The sequence below is a fragment of the Salmo salar genome, chromosome ssa14 (genome assembly GCF_905237065.1).
Source record: "Salmo salar chromosome ssa14, Ssal_v3.1, whole genome shotgun sequence".
In the NCBI taxonomy this organism is placed as follows: Eukaryota; Metazoa; Chordata; class Actinopteri; order Salmoniformes; family Salmonidae; genus Salmo; species Salmo salar.
Genome location: NC_059455.1, coordinates 18,785,696 through 18,804,743, shown reverse-complemented (window position 1 = coordinate 18,804,743; position 19,048 = coordinate 18,785,696). Strand labels below are relative to the sequence as shown.

At 46.5% G+C, this 19,048-nt stretch overlaps 1 protein-coding gene across 6 annotated transcripts in view; it reads left to right on the top strand.

Annotated features, from left to right (window-relative positions):
* The window catches only part of LOC106568841 (partitioning defective 3 homolog), a 239,994-nt gene that overhangs the window by 91,555 nt on the left and 129,391 nt on the right, over window positions 1-19,048 (top strand). For all 6 annotated transcript variants that reach the window (XM_014139556.2, XM_014139557.2, XM_014139559.2 and 3 more), the window contains exons 4-5: window positions 2,194-2,393; window positions 6,698-6,841. In XM_014139556.2, coding sequence (XP_013995031.2) covers window positions 2,194-2,393; window positions 6,698-6,841 — 344 coding nt within the window. The remainder of the gene's footprint in view (window positions 1-2,193; window positions 2,394-6,697; window positions 6,842-19,048) is intronic.

Below are 19,048 nucleotides of genomic sequence, written 5' to 3'. Positions count from 1 at the left end.
CTTCACTGAAACGAGTCCAATGATTGGACCACTCAAGAGAGACTGTGGCTAACACACCGTTTTTAAAGGCCTCTCCATTCCCATATTCTGACTGGTGGGAACTCCAATGTAGCCGTACCTAAGTGCTACTTCCACTGCCTGTGCTCCGGAACATTCAGTGACACATCGCCATCAGAGTTCTGTTTATGACAAGCTCCTTCATCCAAACAGGAAACGTTGAGCAGGCGTCCCATGAGGTTCCACTGCTGCGTTTTGAATGAGGCCACCAGGTTAACAGACGCGTGGGAAACATTTTCAGAGCTAGGAAGGCTATGGGAGAATCTCAATTGCGTTTCCCTGATTCCTCGCGTCCTCTGTCCTGAGATGTTCAGAAGGGAGGGACCTCTGACCTTCTCAGCCAATTGGTTTTGAGAAGGAGGCGAGGATGTGAGGAATCAAGGAAATGCAATTGACATTCTCCCTGTGACTCTGTCTTACTCATGGGACAGGGCAGCACAGGGAGGGAGGAGAGAACACTGTCCTAATCTCAGAGCTCTTGTTCCCAAAACCATCATTGCTAAAGTTGCACTTGAAAACGCTTGTTGTTTACTGACTGGTAAAGGTCATTTCATGTTAGGTCAATTGAGTTCTATTTGTAGGCTAAACTGTCTTTAGGCTAAACTGTCTTTAGGCTAAACTGTCTTTAGGCTAAACTGTCTTTAGGCTAAACTGTCTTTAGGCTAAACTGTCTTGAGGCTAAACTGTCTTTAGGCTAAACTGTCTTTTTGGCTCAATATACTTGTTGATGAGTAACAATGGCAGGTAGCCTAGCGTTTAGAGAGGCGATCCGGCTCCCGGAGGGAGGGCTGCCAGTTTGAATCCAGGGTCCGATGTGAAAAATCTGGCGGGAAGTGAGCTGGCAACTGGAGGGTTGCTGGTATCAAATAATAGATGCCATTGCCTGCCGTTGTGCCCTTGAGCAAGGCAATTAAAATCCCACAACAACAGCGCCCAGTGTGGCAACCCCCCACACTTCTCCAAAACCTGTATTTGTCTTTCGTAGAGGTTGGGTTAAAAGTGGAAGTAAAAGTTCAGTTGGATCTTGTGTACAATTGACCAGTAAAGTGAACTTAATCTTAAATGTGTGAAATGATGTGCTAAATGAATCTGTGTTTCAGTACATTATTACAGGGTAAGCATTAGTATTAGCCACCTCATCATTTGTAGTCATAAGGTGATAATATCTCTCTAGGGGCTGATCCACTGTCAGTATTGTTGAATAATTGTCATGATAAGGTAAGATTTGAATGGACAGAGCTGATCAGAGAGCAGCACAGTATCAACACATGGTCTAATGACGGGTCCTGACCGCTGACTGACCAGACTCCAACTCCCAGAGGCTACGTAGAGGACCCTGTGCAGATGAATTCAATGTATAGTTTCGCAAGCTATAGAGATTTCAAGTTGGGCCCTGTTAAAAAAAAGATTCAAATTCAGACGCTGGCATTTCATAACGTTAATTATAGTTAGGAGAGATTCAAATGTATTTCTCTGACAGGGTATAAATGAGGGACCTGGTTGGTATAATTATGCAGAAAGTTAGTCATTATAGCATATGATCTATTAAAAAAAAAATCGAATTAGGAGTTGGATGACCTGCTCATTGCAATCTAATGTGAAACCGCTGCCAGGCTACTGGACCAATCACTTACCTCCTACAGATCATTACTGAGAATAGCCCTAATAATAGCCCTAATAATTTACAGCTGTAATAGTGGTGGACTCTAAGTTATCATTCCTGTTATTTGTTTTGCTGATGTGTGTTTTGATAACACTGGGTATCCGGGCTGCAATAGCTATAAGCTCTAATCACACACACACCTCGTTAAGAATAGGCAAATTATTACTGTGACGAGGGAATTGGCCAGAAAAACCAACCTAGATGTAATCATGTAGCCGAAAATTAAGTCCATTTGAATATTGACCAATGCACAAAACGAATGAAGTGACATAGGAGGACACAAACAATTTGCTAATGTCATGTAGGAGCCTGGAAAGATCTGATAAACCCAATCAAACTCCGGTGTTTGGTGGAGTGATGTAAGTAAGTACATACTTCCCCAGATGCACTCCTTTTGAGTCCGTCTCCCTCTTCTTCTCCTCCATCTCTCTCAATTTCTCTCTCTCCCTCTCTCTTCTATCTCTCTCCTCCAGATATGCCCCTACATGTGCGTCGCAGCAGTGACCCGGCCCTGGCAACGATCAATGGGCCATTCAGCGACCCCCGCGTGACCCTGCCGCCGGAGAAACCGTCCAGGAAGAACCCCACCCGCTGGTCCACCACGGCTGGCTTCCTCAAACCACGGCGCTCTGTAGGAGGCACCGGCACTGGCACCAATAGCCTGGAGAGAAAGGTAGCCAATGATCAAACAACTCTTATCTCTGCAGTTGAACAGTTTCAAGTGATGGTCCCCTGTACAGTATCTTCAGTGTATGCCATTAGCTACCTGTATCCTCTCTCAGGCTCTCCTATTTAGCTCAGTAAAATCATAGAAATTGTTGCATGTTGCATTTATATTTTTGTTCAGTATGTATGTACAGTTGAAGTCGGAAGTTTACATGCACTTAGGTTGACTGTGCCTTTAAACAGCATGGAAAATTCCAGAAAATTATGTCATGGCTTTAGAAGCTTCTGATAGGCTAATTGACATAATTTGAGTCAAGTGGAGGTCTACCTGTGGATGTATTTCAAGGCCTATCTTCAAACTCAGTGCCTCTTTGCTTGACATCATCAGAAAATCAAAAGAAATCAGCTAAGACCTCGGAAAAAATTGTAGACCTCCACAAGTCTGGTTCATCCTTGGGAGCAATTTCCAAATGCCTGAAGGTACCACGTTCATCTGTACAAACAATAGTATACAAGTATAAACACCATTGTACCACGCAGCCGTCATACCACTCAGGAAGGAGATGTGTTCTGTCTCCTAGAGATTAACGTACTTTGGTGCAAAAAGTGCAAATCAATTCCAGAACCACAGCAAAGGACCTTGTGAAGATGATGGAGGAAACAGGTACAAAAGTATCTATATCCACAGTAAAACGAGTCCTATATCGACATAACCTGAAAGGCCGCTCAGCAAGGAAGAAGCCACTGCTCCAAAACCGCCATAAAAAAGCCAGACTACGGTTTGCAACTGCACATGGGGGCAAAGATCGTACTTTTTGGAGAAATGTCCTCTGGTCTGATGAAACAAAAATAGAACTGTTTGGCCAACGTTATGTTTGGAGGAGAAAGGGGGACGCTTGCAAGCAGAAGAACATCATCCCAACCGTGAAGCACGGGGGTGGCAGCATCATGTTGTGGGGGTGCTTTGCTGCAGGAGGGACTGGTGCACTTCACAAAATAGATGGCATCATGTGGGAGGAAAATTATGTGGATATATTGAAGTAACATCTCAAGACATCAGTCAGGAAGTTAAAGCTTGGACGCAAATGGGTCTTCCAAATGGACAATGACCCCAAGCATACTTCCAAAGTTGTGGCAAAATGGCTTAAGGACAACAAAGTCAAGGTATTGGAGTAGCCATCACAAAGCCCTGACCTCAATCCCATAGAAAATTTGTGGGCAGAACTGAAAAAGTGTTTGCGATCAAGGAGACCTACAAACCTAACTCAGTTACACCAGCTCTGTCAGGAGGAATGGGCCAAAATAAACCCAACTTATTGTGGGAAGCTTGTGGAAGGCTACCCGAAACGTTTGACCCAAGTCCCCATTAGCTGCCAAAGCAGCAGCTACTCTTCCTGGGGTCCAGCAAAATTATGGCAGTTTAAACCATTTTTAAACATTACAATACATTCACAGATTTCACAACACACTGTGTGCCCTCAGGCCCCTGCTCCACCAATTCCACATATCTACAGTACTAAATCCGTGTATGTATAGTGCGTATGTTATCGTGTGTGTGTGTGCGTGTGTCTGTGCCAATGTTTGTTGCTTTACTGTCCCTGCTGTTCCATAAGGTGTTTTTTAATCAGTTTTTTTTTACGCTTAATTTTACTGCTTGCGTCAGTTACTTGATGTGGAATAGAGTTCCATGTAGTCATGGTTCTATGTAGTACCTTGTGCCTCCCATAGTCTGTTCTGGACTTGGGGATTGTGAAGAGACCTCTGGTGGCATGTCTTGTGGGGTATGTATGGGTGTCTGAGCTGTGTGCCAGTAGTTTAGACAGACAGCTCGGTGCATTCAACATGTCAATACCTCTCATAAATAAAAGTAGTGATGAAGTCAATCTCTCCTCCACTTTCAGCCAGGAGAGATTGACATGCATATTATTAGTATTAGCTCTCTGTCTACATCCATGGGCCAGCTGTGCTGCCCTGTTCTGAGCCAATTACAATTTTCCTAAGTCCTTTTTTGTGGCACCTGACCACACTACTGAACAGTAGTCAAGGTGTGACAAAACTAAGGCCTGTGGGACCTGCCTTGTTGATAGTGTTGTTAAGAATGCAGAGCAGCGCTTTATCATGGACAGACTTCTCCCCATCTTAGCGACTGGTGCATCAATATGTTTTCACCATGATAGTTTACAATCTAGTGTTACTCCAAGCAGTTTAGTCGTCTCAACTTGCTCAATTTCCACATTATTTATTATAAGATTTAGTTGAGGTTTAGGGTTTAGTGAGTGTTTTGTTCCAAATACAATGCTTTTAGTTTTAGAACTATTTAGGGCTAACTTATTCCTTGCCAACCACTCTGAAACTAACTGCAGCTCTTTGTTGAGTATTTCAGTCGCTGTAGTAGCTGACGTGTATAGTGTTGAGTCATCCACATACATAGACACTGGCTTTATTCAAAGTCAGTGGCATGTCGTTAGTAAAAATCTAAAAAAGCAAGGGCCATAAACAGCTACCCTGGGGAGTTCCTGATTCCAACTGGATTATATTTGAGAGGCTTCCATTAAAGAACACCCTCTGTGTTCTGTTAGACAAGTAATTCTTTATCCACATTATAGCAGGTGGTGTAAAGCCATAACACATACATTTTTCCAGCAGCTGACTATGATCGATAATGTCAAAAGCTGCACTGAAGTCTAACAAGACAGCCCCCACATATCATTTTATCATCAATTTCTCTCAGCCAATCATCAGTCATTTGTGTAAATGCTGTGCTTGTTGAGTGTCCTTCCCTATAAACAAATTCTGTTGTCAATTTGTTTACTGTGAAATAGCGTTGTATCTGGTCAAACACCATTTTTTCCTGAAGTTTTCTAAGGGTTGGTAACAGGCTGATTGGTCGGCTATTTGAGCCAGTAAAGGGGGCTTTACCATTCTTGGGTAGCGGAATAAAGTTAGCTTCCCTCCAGGCCTGAGGGCACACACGCCGTAGTAGGCTTAAATTGAAGATTTGGCAAATAAGAGTGGCTTGGAGTTTGCCAAAAGGCACCTATAGACTCTCAGACCATGAGAAAAAATATTATCTGGTCTGATGAAACCAAGCTTGAACTCTGGTCTGAATTGCAAGTGTTATGTCTGGAGGAAACCTGTCAACATCCCTACGGTGAAGCATGGTGGTGGCATCATCATGCTGTGGTGATGTTTTTTAGCGACTGGGAGACTAGTCAGGATCAATGGAAAGATGAAGGGAGAAGAGTACAGAGATCATTGATGAAAATCTGCTCCAATGCGCTCAGGACCTTTGACTGGGACGAAGGTTCACCTTCCAACAGAACAATGACCCTAAGCACATAGCCAAGACAATGCATGAGTGGCTTTGGGACAAGTCTCTGAATGTCCTTGAGTGGCCCAGCCTGAGCCCAGACTTGAACCCGATCAAACATCTCTGGAGAGACCTGAAAATAGCCTTGCAGCGACGCTCCCCACCCAACCTGACAGCTTGAGAGGATCTGCAGAGAAGAATGGGAGAAACTCCCCAAATACAGATGTGCCAAGCTTGTAGTGTCTTACACAAGAAGACTTGATCCTGTAATCGCAGCAAAAGGTGCTTCAACAAAGTACTGATAAAAGGGTCTGAATACTTATGTAAATGTGATATATATGTTTTTTTATAATTATTATTTGCAAAAAAATCTAAAAACCTGTTTTTGCTTTGTCATTATGCGGTATTGTGTGTGGATTGATGAGGGGGGAAAAAACGATTTAATCCATTCTAGAATAAGACTAACGTAGCAAAATGCAGAAAAGGTCAAGGGGTATGAATCATTTCCAAATGCACTGAAAAGGGGGTGTAGGGTGCCATTTGGGACGCAGACTATGCCATTGATGTACCCACTTCTTTAACATATTCCTTCTGGTGTGTGTGCGTCATATTTGTCATGGAGCTGAGAGATACTTCCTGGAAGTTGTAGTACGCTCCCCTGGTCATGACAAATGAGCCAGTAATATTCTACAACAATACGACCTGCTATGTTTAATTTAAACGTGTCCAGTCGGTAGGTAGCCTGTTCCCAGGATGTTATCCTGAAGGTTTACAGCATTGAGATCCATAGTAGAGGTCATTATACTTAGACTGAAAGGTGGATATTAAGGACTTGCAATGTGCCATCTATACTGTATCTAAAGCCTGTATCTTTAAGGAATGGTTTCCCAGACATGGATCAAGCCTAGGATCATCTCCATTGAATGTGTTTTTTTAGTCCAGCACTAGGAATGATCTGGGAAACCTTCCCCTTAGTCTTCCTTGTTCCTGTGTCTGTCCAGGGTAATGGTCCGGACACGTACCGTAGTCTTCCCCGGGATGCAGGCACCTGCGCCAACCAGAGAGAGTTCCAGAGAGAGACGGCCCGTTCCTCCCTGAGCGCCAACCACCCCATGGTAGACCACTGGCTGGAGAGACGGGAGCAGGTAGAACCACACTCTCACACACACACACACCCACGCGCGTGCACAAGACACACACACAACCATACACGCACAAGACACACACGTGGACACACACACTGCACATGTCACGCAAACCTGGTATTACCAGCCACATTTACATTACATACATGTGAGTAATCATCTCTAAGCATCTGCCTGAGTGTGTTACAGACTGTATTTTCACCAGACATCCAGATTTCAGATATGCGTCTCAAATGGCACACTATTTCCTGCAATACTTTTGACCAGAGGCCTAGATGTGCCCCGGGAGAGGCCTAGATGGGCCCTGGTCAAAAGTAGTGCACTTTCAAGGTAATAGGGTGTGACTTTGGGCAGCTACTTGGTAGAGCAGGTTGAAAGGGAGAAGGAAGGAGTAAAAGGTCTTCTACATGTCAGCCTGTAAAGATTAAAGGCACGGCTAAAGACTTCTCCCTCTCCACTGCCTCTGCTCTCCGCTGCCTCTGCTCTCCGCTGCCTCTGCTCTCCGCTGCCTCTGCTCTCCGCTGCCTCTGCTCTCCGCTGCCTCTGCTCTCCGCTGCCTCTGCTCTCCGCTTCCTCTGCTCTCCGCTTCCTCTCCACTGCCTCTGCTCTCTGCTTCCTCTCCTCTCCGCTGCTTTTCCCTCTCCGCTGCCTCTCCTCTCCGCTCTTCTCCTCTCCGCTGCCTCTCCTCTCCGCTGCCTCTCCTCTCTGCTGCCTCTCCTCTACCTCTCCTCTCCGCTACCTCTCCTCTACCTCTTCTCTCCGCTACCTCTCCGCTGCCTCTCCTCTACCTCTCCTCTCCGCTACCTCTCCGCTGCCTCTCCTACCTCTCCTCTCCGCTGCCTCTCCTCTACCGCTCCTCTCCGCTGCCTCTCCTCTACCGCTCCTCTCCGCTGCCTCTCCGCTGCCTCTCCGCTACCTCTCCTCTCCGCTACCTCTCCTCTCCGCTGCCTCTCCTCTCCGCTGCCTCTCCTCTCCGCTGCCTCTCCTCTCCGCTGCCTCTCCTCTCCGCTGCCTCTCCTCTCCGCTGCCTCTCCGCTGCCTCTCCGCTACCTCTCCTCTCCGCTGCCTCTCCTCTACCTCTCCTCTCTGCTGCCTCACCTCTACCTCTCCGCTGCCTCTCCTCTACCTCTCCTCTCCGCTACCTCTCCGCTGCCTCTCCTCTACCTCTCCTCTCCGCTACCTCTCCGCTGCCTCTCCTACCTCTCCTCTCCGCTGCCTCTCCGCTGCCTCTCCGCTGCCTCTCCGCTGCCTCTCCTCTCTGCTGCCTCTCCGCTACCTCTCCTCTCCGCTACCTCTCCTCTCCGCTGCCTCAGTCTCTCCATGTGAACCACTGCATTAGCTGACAGAATGAGTTCAGCAGTTCATCTGTCCGTGGGCGGCTGGGCCGACTGGGCTGCTCTGGAGCAGCTACACTGACGATGACGGGTGGGTCTGCGTCCCAAATAGCACCCTATTCCATACATAATGCACTGCTTTTGACCAGCTCTTCTTAGAAGAAATGCACTATGTAGGGAATAGGGTGCCATTTGCGACGTGACCTGGGATGTTTCTCATATAATGGTGGTGATCATCATGTAACTCTTTCTCTCGACCAATCACTCCTTTTATGCTCAGTGACATGAGTGGGATATGAGCTGATATTAAAAGGACATTTGGAGCGATGAAGTATTTAGTCACTCAATTACCCTGACCGAGGAATTTATATCCTACAGCAACAGCTGTTTGGTGGTCTGTGTTGCATAGAGCTGTAGTAGACATCACTGTAATGACACATAGACTGTGTCCCCAAATGGCTCCCTTTTCCCTTTATTGTGCACTACTTTTGGCCAGGGTCCTTAGGTCAAAAGTAGTGTACTGCAGAGGGAAAAGGCTTCCATTTGGGAAGCATCCATTGTCTCTGCTTTGTCTCACTGTTGTAAGTGCTTGTTCAGATTCTTCTGAAGGGCAGGGAGGAATGGAGGGATGACGCAACTCTATTATAAGATGAGAAATATCCTGTTTGTCCAGTGATGGAACGACCTGAAAGTCACGACCCCGTCGGGGTTCACAGAAGATCTATTCTGAAGTTGTGAGAGTGCTCGGAGAACTCAACCTGACGGCTTGTGGAGTGAACCCTAAGACGTGAACCTGTATCACCCACCCTGGCAACAGGTGCTGTAGCTATGGCAACAAGAGAGCACAGAGGTGTGTGCTCAGAGATCTGTCATGTGTTTTAATGAGCCACAGCTGGCAGCACGGGAGGGTAATGACCACCTCTCTCTCACACAGGGAGGGAGGGAGGGAGAATCTGATTAGGGACTGCATGGATGACAGTATTTCTGGGGTCTTTTATTTCAGCTCATGGAACATGGGATCAACACCACATGTTGCGTTATATATTTTTGTTTAGTCTATTGTCACCCATCAGACTATGCTCAGTTTAATCTCGTCTTTACTAATATGTCAAATTACCGTTGATTTTAGAATAGCCCATTTATCAAATGGGCAGGGGAACAAGACATGTAATCTGTATGTGCTCCAATAGCGAATGGAAGCCGCACGTTTTCCTGCCGGTCCGTTTTTCAATGATGCTACTTGGGTTTTATAGCGGAGCATGTGCTTAATATGAGCAGCTGAGAAATAAATAAGAACACTTACTTCACTCCTCACATCAACCACTGTTTGAAGAGCACGCTCTCGCTGCCCCGACAGGTGATATTCCTGTTTGAAGAGCACGCTCTCGCTGCCCCGACAGGTGATATTCCTGTTTGAAGAGCACGCTCTCGCTGCCCCGACAGGTGATATTCCTGTTTGAAGAGCACGCTCTCGCTGCCCCGACAGGTGATATTCCTGTTTGAAGCGCATGCTCTCACTGCCCCGACAGGTGATATTCCTGTTTGAAGAGCACGCTCTCGCTGCCCCGACAGGTGATATTCCTGTTTGAAGAGCACGCTCTCGCTACCCGACAGGTGATATTCCTGTTTGAAGAGCACGCTCTCGCTGTCCCGACAGGTGATATTCCTGTTTGAAGAGCACGCTCTCGCTGTCCCGACAGGTGATATTCCTGTTTGAAGAGCACGCTCTCGCTGCCCCGACAGGTGATATTCCTGTTTGAAGAGCATGCTCTCGCTGTCCCGACAGGTGATATTCCTGTTTGAAGAGCACGCTCTCGCTGCCCCGACAGGTGATATTCCTGTTTGAAGAGCACGCTCTCGCTGCCCCGACAGGTGATATTCCTGTTTGAAGAGCACGCTCTCGCTGCCCCGACAGGTGATATTCCTGTTTGAAGAGCACGCTCTCGCTGCCCCGACACGTGATATTCCTGTTTGAAGAGCACGCTCTCGCTGCCCCGACAGGTGATATTCCTGTTTGAAGAGCACGCTCTCGCTGCCCCGACAGGTGATATTGCGCCCAAACTCTGTATGCCATGGGCTCTCCAGGGCTTAATTTGGGAAACCAAGTGATATCTTTTCGGGAACATCGATAGTAACATGTTTTTGCAATGACACATATTTCACTAAACTGTTGACAGCCCCCCTCTCTGTGCGCTTGAGAAAGGAATGAAGGAGAGAGGGGAGGAGATGGAAACGCACAGTTGTGAGATATTCTGTAGTGAAAGGTAAAGTGTCACCCAATTAATTCTAAAATATAATACATTCTCTATTACTAGGCTATTCAAAATCAAATACAAATTCACTATAATTGTAGACTAACTGTAAGCCGCCCCGCACAATCAATGCACCAACAACATTGCCTAGGCCTCTACGTTCTCTCCCAGACTCATGGGTTGAAATGTTGGAGCGTAGCATAAGTTAACCAGTCCATCCAGTATGCATAATAATACAGTCTACAATCAAAGTTGACTACTCATTAATATTGGAGTATAGGCTAGATCAATTATGTACTAAAGACATCTTAAATCAGTTTTGTTTTATGTTTTTCAGCCATGCGTAATATGCAGTAGGTTATGTATTGCATAACGGCACAATCATCATTTTAATTCAGGGTTGTTGTTTGTTTTCGGGCTTGGGGTCATAAGCCTATAAGTATTGAATGAATCATCATCTTAGAAAGTGCTGTCCATTTCGTTGTGTTAGGCTTTGAAACAACATCCACAATAACCATGTTTTACACTGTTTCAACCTGTTGAACTTCTTTCTTCAAATCAATCACAGTGAGCTGAGTTTTAAAAGCACCATACTGTCATGATGATAAGTCTTTGATGTGATTTTTGATTGCATTTGCATTGATGTCAATGGTTTGAGGAACAATAGAGCCCTGACTACCAGGCCAATAGGACCTGATGGAGGAACAATAGAGCCCTCAGTACCAGGTCATTAGGACCAGATGGAGGGACAATAGAGCCCTGACTACCAGGCCAATAGGACCTGATGGAGGAACAATAGAGCCCTCAGTACCAGGTCATTAGGACCAGATGGAGGGACAATAGAGCCCTGACTACCAGGCCAATAGGACCTGATGGAGGAACAATAGAGCCCTCAGTACCAGGTCATTAGGACCAGATGGAGGGAAAATAGAGCCCTGAGTACCAGGGCATCAGGACCTGATGGAGGAACAATAGAGCCCTGACTACCAGGCCAATAGGACCTGATGGAGGGACAATAGAGCCCTCAGTACCAGGCCATTAGGACCTGATGGAGGGACAATAGAGCCCTGACTACCAGGTCATTAGGACCTGATGGAGGAACAATAGAGCCCTCAGTACCAGGCCATTAGGACCTGATGGAGGGAAAATAGAGCCCTGAGTACCAGGGCATCAGGACCTGATGGAGGAACAATAGAGCCCTGACTACCAGGCCAATAGGACCTGATGGAGGGACAATAGAGCCCTCAGTACCAGGCCATTAGGACCTGATGGAGGAATTTTACTGCGGTCATGACTGCCGGTGTGGCGGTAATACCGTCACCTCAACTGCCGTAATTCAGACTGGCGTCCTGCAGCCGTCCCAGCCAGCCCGCATCTATCCTTACACTAACCAACACACACATAGAGGGGCGGCAGGTAGCCTAGTGGTTAAAGCGTTGGGCCGGTAACCGGAAGGTTGCTAGTTCGAATCACAGAGCTGATCTGCCCTTGAGCAAGGCACTTAACCCTAATTGCTCCCGGGTCACTGTCAATAATGACTAGTGCTGAGTGATTAACCGAAATGTCTGTTATTTTTTGTTTTTTATACAACTAATTGACCAACGTCTGTTCAATTATTAGAATTCCATTTCATTGTTTTTTTTCTATGAGCTCAATGCACAGTTTTCAATAGAGATACATCAGGTTAAGCCTAAACTGTGCGATGTAGTACAGAGTTGTAGTTTCCAACAGGCCAATATTCTACATAGTTCATTCAGAAAACGTGATAATTAACTACAATGACCATAATACATTGCGTGCCTGCTTACTTGTCCGGTCTGCGTGGAGCACTGAGCTATAATAAGGACGGGGTGCAGCAGAGACCGAAAGCTTCAAGTTCCTAAAAATAAAATAAAACACTAAATCAGACTTCACCTCTGAAGTGATCGAGGTACAGCAAATATGCTCTACACAGGACCAATAGTTTTTCAACGGTCACTGTCTGAGACTCATGTAAAGACTCTGTCATAAGAAGCGGCAGCTCCGTAGAGATGAGGAGGAGGCGGCAGCTCCGTAGAGATGAGGAGGAGGCGGCAGCTCCGTAGAGATGAGGAGGCGGCAGCTCCGTAGAGATGAGGAGGAGGCGGCAGCTCCGTAGAGATGAGGAGGAGGCGGCAGCTCCGTAGAGATGAGGAGGAGGCGGCAGCTCCGTAGAGATGAGGAGGAGGCGGCAGCTCCGTAGAGATGAGGAGGAGGCGGCAGCTCCGTAGAGATGAGGAGGAGGCGGCAGCTCCGTAGAGATGAGGAGGAGGCGGCAGCTCCGTAGAGATGAGATGATGACTTGGAATGAAATTATAGTCATCAAAATAAATATTTTATTAAAGTAATGTGAATAAATGATGGTTAACAAGTGATAGGCAGTAATGGGCAGTCACTACCATTATTTGAATTCATTGTTTTATTCTGTTACAGCATTCAACCCACAGAAATGGAGAACCGTGATTATTTTTTAATTATCGAACCGAAACCAAACCAACCTCAAAAAGCACTAATCGCTCAGCACTAATAATGGCTGATCCCATGCCGTGACCCCGCTCTCCGAGGGTGTCTTAGGGGAGTGGGATATGCAAAAAAAAACACATTTCCATTTCACCATACACTGTACAAGTTACACATATTGTACATAATTGACACACACGCTGTATCACAGCATCACAGGTTTGTACTGTGTGGAGTGGAGCCACCCTGAAGCATGCCTCGGGCTCCCTCCCAGCCCTCTACCTACACACAACAGCCCTGCAGATGAGAGGATATGCCTGGCAAGACAACCTTCCCCTCATTTCTCTATGAGTTTTAGCTATCTACTCCAGCGTGCAGGGGCCAGGGACATATACTGCTGTGCTTAATTGGCTTTTTTAGGGGAGAGAATCTCTCTTCTCATTTTCTCTCGTCTATCCTGTTGGGCACCGTAATTGGAACGCGTTCTAAATGAATGAACGAATGAGCCTTAGCCTGGCCTCAATTCTCACTTCTAGCAGTATTGCCTGAGGTTGGCTTGGATGTGCTTGGTTGTCCTAGGGCTACATACGCCTCACACAGCTCCTGAATTCACGTTACACTTGTATCCATGTCAGGAGAAAAGATACCACCATCCATTCCATGGATTTTTACCTTGAATCATCGTTTTTTTGCTTTCCCTCCTTCTAAGATATTTTCTGTCCGGTATGTCCTTGTCCATTGTGTGTATCCATGTTCTTTGTCATGGTTAGACTTGGATCTGTGCATTACTAAACCACAGGGGAGAAGAAGCCTGTGGATACGGATAGGAACCGATACCTAGGGTCCCTCTAGCGATCCCTGATTTCCTGCACACTACACCAAAGATGAGGAAGTCCCTCAGGTGGCGGTGGAGCCGAACGGAGCCTACAGTCGCCTGGTTTAGTATGATAAATCATGTAAACCCAAGCCGTAGAGCCATAAATCATGTCTGGTGGAGCTGCTTCTGGAGGATGTGCTTCTAGATTCCATGTTGCTAGCGGTGGAGGTATGTTTGTATGAGGCTTAATAAGACAGCTGAGTGCGAGTGGTCCACCTCGTCTTGGCCACTGGGGACCACCGCTCCATAAGCCCATAGAGATGACTAGAGCGCTTCTCTCCATAGAGATGACTAGAGCGCTCCTCTCCATAGAGATGACTAGAGCGCTCCTCTCCATAGAGATGACTAGAGCGCTCCTCTCCATGAGCCTCACCAGTAGGTGCTGCTGTGGCCTCAGGATTGGGGACAGGTACTGTATGGTTAACCTGGTTACTCTCACTCACTGTGTAACCTTCGCTCTCTTTTTCATTTCCCCTCTCTCTCTCTCGCTCACTCACTCACACCATCTCGCAGTCTCTCCATCTTGCTGCCTCTCCATCTCGCTGCCTCTCTCCTCTTGCTCTCTTTGTGTTTCCTCCGTGCTGCATCTTAACCCCTTGCTTTTTTTCTCAAATAGGACCTCTCCTTTCCTACCCACCTCTCTTATCTCTCTTCTCTCCATGGCTACACCGACTGTACTAGCATCACTCTCATGTTCTGTCTCATCTGTATCTCTCCTTTCTTCTTTTCTCTCTCTGTGATCTTTGTTCTCTTTTGTTTTAATGTGACAGAGAGCTGCCTGCTGGCGCTGACATCCCGCTGAGAGAGATGGGAGTTGAGAGGCTCAGGGTGCCTCTCTAGCAAGGAAAAGCACCTGGGAATGCTTCTCTCCCAGAGGCATTGTACATACTGTTGCATAATTCAACCCCACAACACGCTAATTACAAGGAAAATGTACCCTCGCTTATACACCCTCGTTAGAAATTGATACTCTGTAAGATTTCCAACAACCGTTATTCAGATTTGTCATTAGCAATATCTGAATGAGGGAAAAGGACAGCCTTAATGTGAACAGGGGAGTGAGAGAATATGTCCATTATCGTTTTGTGGTTTAAACATGAGTGTAGTGCTATCAAAGGTAGCGCCAGGACTGGAACCACATGCCATCCATATCATTAGAAATCCTACCCGCTTTGAGACGATGCAGTGCCCTGGCATGATACCACTTAGTGTGGGCCCCTGAATGTGTAACACAGATAGGAAAAACTCTGCTTTCCACTCTATCCTTCAGATTTCCATTCTTATGGGAGCATTACCAGTCGTTTGGCCCTTTGTCAGACTGTGACTCTGCACAGACGAGACTAGCCCAGTGATATGTGTATGGGTCCCAAACGACAAGCCCAAATGATGGGCTGTGCCCAAAATGGCACCCTATTCCCTTTATAGTGACCCATAGGGCTTTGGACAAAATCAAATGTTATTAGTCGCATAGACATTTAGCAGGTGTGATGTTCGGATGTACCGATCCTGTGCCGGTGTTGTTACATGTGGTCTGCCACTGCGAGGACAATCAGCTGTCCGTCTTGTCTCCCTGTAGATCTGTCTTAGGCGTCTCACAGTACGGACATTGCAATTTATTGCCCTTCCAGCATGCTTAAGGCACGTTCACGCAGATGAGCAGGAACCCTGGGCATCTTTCTTTTGGTGTTTTTCAGAGTCAGTAGAAAGGCCTCTTTATTGTCCTACGTTTTCATAACCGTGACCTTAATTGCCTACTCTCTGTAAGCTGTTAGTGTCTTAACGAACGTTCCACAGGTGCGTGTTCATTAATTGTTTATGGTTCATTGAACAAGCATGGGAAACAGTGTTTAAACCCTTTACAATGAAGACCTGTGAAATAATTGGGATTTTTACAAATTATCTTTGAAAGACAGGGTCCTGAAAAAGGGACGTTTCTTTTTTTGCTGAGTTTATATATATATATACATACACACAGTGAGAGAAAAAAGTATTTGATCCCCTGCTGATTTTGTACGTTTGCCCACTGACAAAGAAAGGATCAGTCTATAATTTTAATGGTAGGTTTATTTGAACAGTGAGAGACAGAATAACAACAAACAAACCAGAAAAAAGCATGTCAAAAATGTTGTAAAATGATTTGCATTTTCAATGCCGATTACTGATTTGTTATGAAACCGTGAAATCGGCCTAATTAATCGGTCATGACCTCTAGTTTAATCAGCTTCTTGATATGCCTCACCTGTCAAGTGAATGGATTATCTTTTTGTTCATTATGTTTTGTGGGTGTGTGTGGGATGGCATGTATAGACATTATGGACAGTATGTGGATAGAATACGTAGTATATCTGTAGAATACGTAGGATAGAATAGTATATATACAGCAAGAGTTGAATAGGATGGCATTGACTAGAATACAGTATATACAGTACATATGAAATGGGTAAAACAGTATGTAAACATTATTAAAGTAACCGGTGTTCCATTATTAAAGTGACCAGTGTTCCATGTACATAGGGCAGCAGGCTCTAAGGTGTAGGGTTGAGTAACCGGGTGGTAGCCGGCTAGTGCCTGCTATTTAACAGTCTAATGGGCTTGAGATAGAAGCTCTTTTTCAGTCTCTCGGTCCCAGCTTTGATGCACCTCTACTGTCTCCGCCTTCTGGGTGATAGCAGGGTGCTTGATGATCTCCTTGACTTTCCTGTGACACCAGGTGCTATAAATGTCCTGGAGGGCAGGCAGTGTGCCCCCGGTGATGCGTTGGGCTGACCGTGCCACCCTCTGGAGAGCCCTGCGGTTACGGACCGTGCAGTTGCCGTACCAGGCGGTTGATACAGCCCGACAGAATGCTCTCAATGGTGCATCTGTAAAAGTTAGTGAGGGTCTCAGTGGCCAATCTGGATTTCTTCTGCCTCCTGAGGTTGAGGAGGTGCTGTTGCACCTTCTCACCACACTATGTGTATGGTGGACCAATTCAGATTGTCAGTGATGTGTACGCCAAGGAACTTGAAGTTTTTCACCTTCTCCACTGCAGCCTTGTCGATGTGGATGGGTGGCATGCTCCCTCTGTTGTCTCCTGAAGTCCACAAACGGCTCCTTCGTTTTGTTGACGTTGAGGGAGAGGTTATATTCCTGGCATCACTCCACCAGGGCCCTCACCTCCTACCTCGTCATTGTTGGTAATCAGGCCTACAACTGTTGTCGTCTGCAAACTTGATGATTTATTGAGTTGGAGGCGTACGTGGCCACACAGTCATGTGTAAACAGTGAGTACAGGAGGGGGCTAAGCACGCATCCTTGTGGGGCCCCTGTGTTGAGGATCAGCGTAGTTGAGATGTTGTTTCCTACCTTCGCCTCCTGGGGGCGTCCAGGACCCAGTTGCACAGGGCGGGGTTCATACCCAGTTCCCTGAGCTTAATGATGTGCTTGGGAAGGTACTGTGGTGTTGAAGGCTGAGCTATAGTCAACGAACAGCATTCTTTCATAGGTATTCCTCTTGTCCAGATGAGATTGGGCAGTGTGCATTGTGATAGTGATTGCATCATCCTTGGATGTTTTGGGGCGGTATGCAAATTGCTGTGGGTCCAGGATGTCAGGTAAGGTGGAGATGATATTATGATCCTTAACTAGCCTCTCAAAGCACTTCATGATGACAGAAGTGAATGTTACAGGGCGATAGTCATTTAGTTGCTTTCTTTGGTACAGGAACAATGGTGGACATCTTGAAGTAAGTGGGGTCAGCAAACTGGGATAGGGAGAGATTGAATATGTCCGTAAACACTCCAGCCAGCTGGTCTGCACATGCTCTGAGGACACGGCTAGGGATGCCGTCTGGCCCGGCAGTCTTGTGAGGGTTAACACGCTTATATGCCTTACTCACGTCGGCCACGGAGAACGAGAGCTCACAGTCCTAGGGAGCAGCCCGTGTCGGCGGCACTGTGTTATCCTCTGGGTGAAGAAGGTGTTCATTTGTCCGGGAGCAAGACGTCGGTGTCCTCGACGTGGCTGGTTCTGTCTTTATAATCCGTGTTCTAAGTAGTGACTATGTATGGAATAAGGTGCCATTTGGGACGCGGACTTGCTGAACTCTCCTGACCTATATCTCCTTAAGCACAGCTGTGTGTGTCATCACCAGCCATACACATGTACAGGAAGCCAGTGTAGACAAAACTAATGCTGGTTATAAAACCCTCTGTTAGAGTTGTTGGATTGGCTCTTGACGGAAGGTTTATCTCAATGTCTAATCTGAGCAATCAGACTAGTGCATGTTTCACCACGTCCTTTGTCTCAACCACTGGTGACTCCTTGGCCTCTCTCCTTCCCTCACTGTGGTTTCTCTGGCTTGGTGTTTGATGCTACAGTGAAACAGAACAGACTGACTCTGTTGAAAAGGGAGGAGCCACAAAGGTGAAATTCCTTGACGTCCTTCACAAACAAAGCAGTGCTATCTAAAGCACGGAATGAGAAGGACCTAGGAGAAGTGTGGAGCCACTAGTCTTCTCTCTGAGCGACAAAGCTGTACTTTCTCTGATCTCCCACTAGTCTGAAGACCGACATGTTTCTTCCCTGCAAGCCCAAAGGCAGCCATCATACAGTGTAACTTGTTTCTCCCTCAGCCACAAGACTAGTTGTGTGGGTAATGGGCGTCTTGTGACAATTATCTCTCTTTTTCGCTCCTTCTTTCTTGCTCTCTTTCGTTCTCTCACATAATCTCTCTCTCTCACAGAATCTCCCCATCTCCTCTCTCCCCCCTCTCTCTCAGCTTTCCGTTTTTGCGGTTATTTGGTCTCTTATTCACACGGGGAATGCTCAGTTAACCTGACAAGTGTTCCTGCCTGCGTCACAATGCAGTTACTCTGAAACATCACTTCAATCTGCCTTTAGTAAATGCTTCATGTAAACCAAGTCTAACGCTGAAGTGCCCTTTGTTGCTCCACAGCTTATCTGTAGAGGAATTTCTTCAACATGCAGGGGGAATTTCCTGTGTGTGTGATTCTCTGCTTACATATATGAATTCCTCCTCTCCAACGTGTGAAACTATGCATCCTTTGTTCTCTGATTCATCCTCACCTTGGCTAGTACATACACGCCTGTTAATTCCTGTTTAGGGTTTTTGATGTGCTCAGTGGAGTGAGAAATAGCTCCCTCCATGCAAACAGTCTCACAACAGCTTCATTACCCCCCCAGCAAGCCACAGTAGACACACTATGCGTCCCAAATGGCACCCTATTCCCATTGTAGTGCACTATTTTTGACCAGAGCCCTATGG